The sequence below is a fragment of the Cucurbita pepo genome, chromosome LG04 (genome assembly GCF_002806865.2).
Source record: "Cucurbita pepo subsp. pepo cultivar mu-cu-16 chromosome LG04, ASM280686v2, whole genome shotgun sequence".
NCBI lineage: Eukaryota > Viridiplantae > Streptophyta > Magnoliopsida > Cucurbitales > Cucurbitaceae > Cucurbita > Cucurbita pepo.
Window position 1 is genome coordinate 2,176,353 of NC_036641.1, and position 4,933 is coordinate 2,181,285.

General features: G+C 22.3%; 1 protein-coding gene across 1 annotated transcript; it reads left to right on the plus strand.

Moving 5' to 3' along the window:
- Positions 1–2,372: 2,372 nt before the first annotated feature.
- Positions 2,373–3,534, plus strand: LOC111792711 (agamous-like MADS-box protein AGL80). Its single transcript, XM_023674272.1, has 2 exons — positions 2,373–2,621; positions 3,154–3,534. The coding sequence occupies exons 1-2, from the start codon at positions 2,373–2,375 to the stop codon at positions 3,532–3,534; spliced, it is 630 nt and encodes a 209-aa protein (XP_023530040.1).
- The last annotated feature ends 1,399 nt before the right edge of the window (positions 3,535–4,933 follow it).

Genomic DNA, 4,933 nt, shown 5'->3' on the forward strand with positions numbered 1-4,933 from the left:
TTATTTGTTTTCTATTGCAATTGTTTTAGTCATATGAACATATAAGTACTTTTGAAATATTTTAAAAGAAGACTATCTTTCTTAATTAATTCATTTACGACTTTATTACCGTAATAAAAAAAAAAAAGTCAGTTACATTTTATGTCCACCCTCTCTTTCTCTCTCCTCTTCTCTCTTATTTATCATTATTTATGATTATTTAGTATTTTTAATAATTATAATTAATTGTTTATTTAAAATTCTTTTGTTTCTATTTGATGAATTTAATTTAATTTAATTAATTAATTAATGTACTTAAATAATATATTTGAGGATTAATTTCATAAAACAAGCATAAACATCTATTATCAAATCAATTATGAAAATATTAATTCATTAATTAATATATATTTAATCAATTAACTACCATTATTATTAATTTATGGTAAGGATAATCATTATAATTAATGAATTTCATGAAATATGTGTGATAAATTAACTCTTTATTATTATTATTTTAAAAAATACACATTATTTCTAAATTATTATTAATATTATTTTATTAATACTTTATCATAATTATACGATTTATAGGATATAATAGGGTCTATTACAAAGTTGAAACCATGAGAAAAATATTGACATAATGAAACTATGATATGGTTTTTAAAATATAAGAAGTATAATTTATTACTAATTATTTACTATTAATTTTTTTTTTAATTTTATTAAATTTATTTATTTGAAATAATTATTAAACTAAGAAAGCTAAAATTTAAAATATATTATACCTAAAGTTTAATTATTTAAAATTATTTTAATAATTTGGCTTAATAAAATGAAAATAATTATTAAACTAAAAAACCTAAAATTTAAAATATATATATACATAATATATTTACTTAACGAAATTATTTTAATAATTTAACTCAATAAAATGAAAATAATTATTAAACTAAAAAACCTAAAATTTAAAATATATTATGCATAATATATTTACTATATTTACTCAACTCAAGAATAAAAGTTTAATTATTCGAAATTATTTTAATAATTTAATTAATGAAAATAATTATTAAACTAAAAAAACCTAAAATTTAAGATATATTATACATAATATATTTAATAAAAGTTTAATTATTTAAAATTATTTTAATAATTTGACTTAATAAAATGAAAATTATTATTAAACTAAAAACGTAAAATTTAAAATATATTATACATAATATATTTACTCCTGAATAAAAGTTTAATTATTTAAAATTATTTTAATAATTTAACTTAATAAAATGAAAATAATTATTAAACCAAAAAACATAAAATTTAAAATATATTATACATAATATATTCACTCATGAATAAAAGTCTAATTATTCCAAATTATTTTAATAATTTAACTTAATAAAATGAAAATAATTATTAAACAAAAAAAACCTAAAATTTAAAATATATTATACATAATATATTTATCATGAATAAAAGTTTAATTATTTAAAATTATTTTAATAATTTGACTTAATAAAATGAAAATTATTATTAAACTAAAAACCTAAAATTTAAAATATATTATACATAATATATTTACTCCTGAATAAAAGTTTAATTATTTAAAATTATTTTAATAATTTAACTTAATAAAATGAAAATAATTATTAAACCAAAAAACATAAAATTTAAAATATATTATACATAATATATTCACTCATGAATAAAAGTCTAATTATTCCAAATTATTTTAATAATTTAACTTAATAAAATGAAAATAATTATTAAACAAAAAAAACCTAAAATTTAAAATATATTATACATAATATATTTATCATGAATAAAAGTTTAATTATTTAAAATTATTTTAATAATTTACTTAATAAAATGAAAATAATTATTAAACTAAAAACCTAAAATTTAAAATATATTATACATAATATATTTACTCATGAATAAAAGCTTAATTATTTGAAATTATTTTAATAATTTAACTTAATAAAATAAAAATAATTATTAAACTAATATATTTACTCATGAATAAAAGATTAATTATTTAAAATTATTTTAATAATTTGACTTAATAAAATGAACAAAATAAAAATAATTAATGGTCTAAAATTAAATAAATAATTAAAAATAATTGTAGAAACTAAACANATTAAATTTTAATAGCAACACAAATATTTATTTAAATAAAAGCTTAAATGATTTGTTGATATAAATATTTGACACCAATTAATTGAGATGATTTGGTAACGAGCAATGGGTGTGATTACAGAAAATGCAATAAATTTGTTGAAAAAGTGAATGCATATATAAAGCAACAAAATGATGGCCGAGTGTGCATTAATTAAGATTATCATTGAAAGGACAAAAAGGAGAAGAAGAAGAAGAAGAAGAAGAAGATGGCAAGGAAGAAGGTGAAGTTGGCTTACATTGTGAACGACTCCGCAAGAAAGGCCACCTACAAGAAGAGGAAGAAAGGTCTTTTGAAGAAGTTGAGTGAATTAACCACTCTTTGTGGGATCCAAGCTTGCGCAATCGTGTTCAGCCCGTACGATTCTCCGCCCGAGCTTTGGCCCTCCGTCCTCGGCGTCCAACGCGTTCTCTCTCAGTTCAAGAACATGCCCGAAATGGAGCAGAGCAAGAAGATGGTAAAATTCCTTCGTTCGTTACCCAACCCTTTTTAGGCTAAACCTATCTGTTAAGAATGAGAGACAGAAACGGGATTGAAAATTCCTGAAATATAAGTGGGGTCGAAAGTTTACTTCACTTTCTCATTCTTAACATGATGATATCAGAGTAAGAATGAGATAATAGTGGGATTGAAAATCCCAGAAACGTTAGTGGGTCTAAACTCCATTTCTGTTTCTGATTCTTAGCATGGTATCAGAGCAAGATGAAAATCTCAGACACATTAGTGGGTGGAAAGTCTAATTCTGTTTCTCATTTGGTATCAGGTTAATAATGAGGGGATGGAAAATCCCAGAAACAAAAGTGGGATTCAAAATCGGAGAAACATAAGTGAGGTCGAGAGCAAGAATGAGAAACAATTGAAAACCCCATAAATATAAGTGGGTCAAAAATTTACTTCTGTTCGTTCTCAACTTGATATAAGAGTATTATATTTTAGATGTTATTAGAACTTCTCATTCTTAACACAATTATTGACGATTTGGATCACAGGTGAACCAAGACACGTTTCTGCGCCAACGGATCGCGAAAGCGGAGGAGCAGCTGAAGAAGATAAGGAAAGAAAATCGCGAGAAGGAGGTGACACGGTTGATGTTCCAGATCCTGACTGGACCAGAATGGTTGCAAGGTCTCACCATGGGGGACTTGAACGACATTAGTTGGGTCATTGACGAGACGCTGAAGGGCATCAGCAAACGCATTGACTCGTTCAAAAGGCTGGTGCCGCCGCCGCCCCAGACGGGGGCGTGGGTGATGGAGGTGGTGAGCCCTGAGGATGGGATGGAGTTTGTAGGGGATGATATGGGTTTGAGTTTCGAAGATCATAGTTATAATAGTGAGAATGTGATATGGTCCAATGCCTTTTTCTCTTAGATAATTTCATGTTTCTTTTTCTCATCATGAATATAGTTTTCTTTTCGTCTTTAAATTCTCACATTTTCATTTCAATAATAATAATAATAATAATAATAATAATAATAATAATAATAATAATAATAATGTGTAAATCATATATTTATCCTTTTATAATATTAGAAAATATCAAACAAATCTCATTAAAAAAAAAAAAAAAATCCCTATTATTGTTTGTGACAATATTTACATAATCCACCGCATGTAAATAATGCGTGAAAGTTCTCTATTTATAATTAAATAAATTACAATGATTTGAAAATAGTAATAAATGGAAATAATAATATATAAAAAGATACCTAGAGTAAAAAAACAGGCAAATATCGAGATATTTGTCTTATAATAAAATATAATATATGATAAACTATAATTTAGTACTAAATCTTTACGTTTATTTCAAAAATATCATTCCATTTTTTTCAAAAAAAAATATAATAATTAGGAGGTTTTTTAAAAACTTCAAAAATAACATTAATTTTTTTAAAAAAATTTAAAATATTTTTACCTGAACAACTCATAACTTTTAAAACATTTTAAAAGAAAATTATAGCGTTAATATTCCTTTTAAATGTTCAATCTTTTTTAAACACACCGTTTAGAAAAGTTAAGAATATTAATGAAATTTTTTAAAATTTAAGGAAAATTTTTAAATATTCTAAGATTATTTTTTTAAAACGTTTTTAAGAATTTAAGGATAATTTTTTTATTTATAAATTTATAAATGGATAGATATAACCAATTTAAGCATAGTTGAACGGAAGGGAAAAATGGAAGGGAAAAATGGAACAGAACAAAATTTATATGGAAAAATTAATATATATTATATATTTGCCAGATAAGCAACCAAAAGGGGTGGCAAAAGAGTAATTGGACAGCAATGGAAAGAAGGTCAAATGTCATAAATGTGCCAATTTTGGGATAAAAATGGAGTAAATCCAAATTAAAATAATCATTTAATTGTCCTGCTTAGCTGTCTTCAACTATTACTAATTTATTACCATTTTTAAATTTAATTTTTTTTTTTTACATTTAATGTGTTTATATTTTGAGATACTAATAATTCTTTCCATCTTATGCATCCAACACATTTATGTATCTTCTTCATTTCTTCTTATACTAATAAAATCCAAAAACATTGCCTTATGCTAAACTTTCATTTAATGTTTTTTTTTTTTTTTTTTTTTTTTTTTTTTTTTTTTTTTTTTTTTTTTTTTTTNTTTTTTTTTTTTTTTTTTTTTTTTTTTAATTTCAATTCAAACGTTTTGTGTTCTTGAACCATCATACATATTATTTATAAGTTTTGAAATTCCTAATTGAAAAGGAATTTTAAGATGCTCAAAAAAAAAAAAAAAAAAAAAAT

Coding starts and splice junctions, on each gene's coding strand:
- LOC111792711 (XM_023674272.1), top strand. CDS start 2,373: ATGGCAAGGAAGAAGGTGAAGTTGGCTTACATTGTGAACGACTCCGCA. Junction 2,622..3,153: donor TGGAGCAGAGCAAGAAGATG/GTAAAATTCCTT, acceptor TTTGGATCACAG/GTGAACCAAGACACGTTTCT.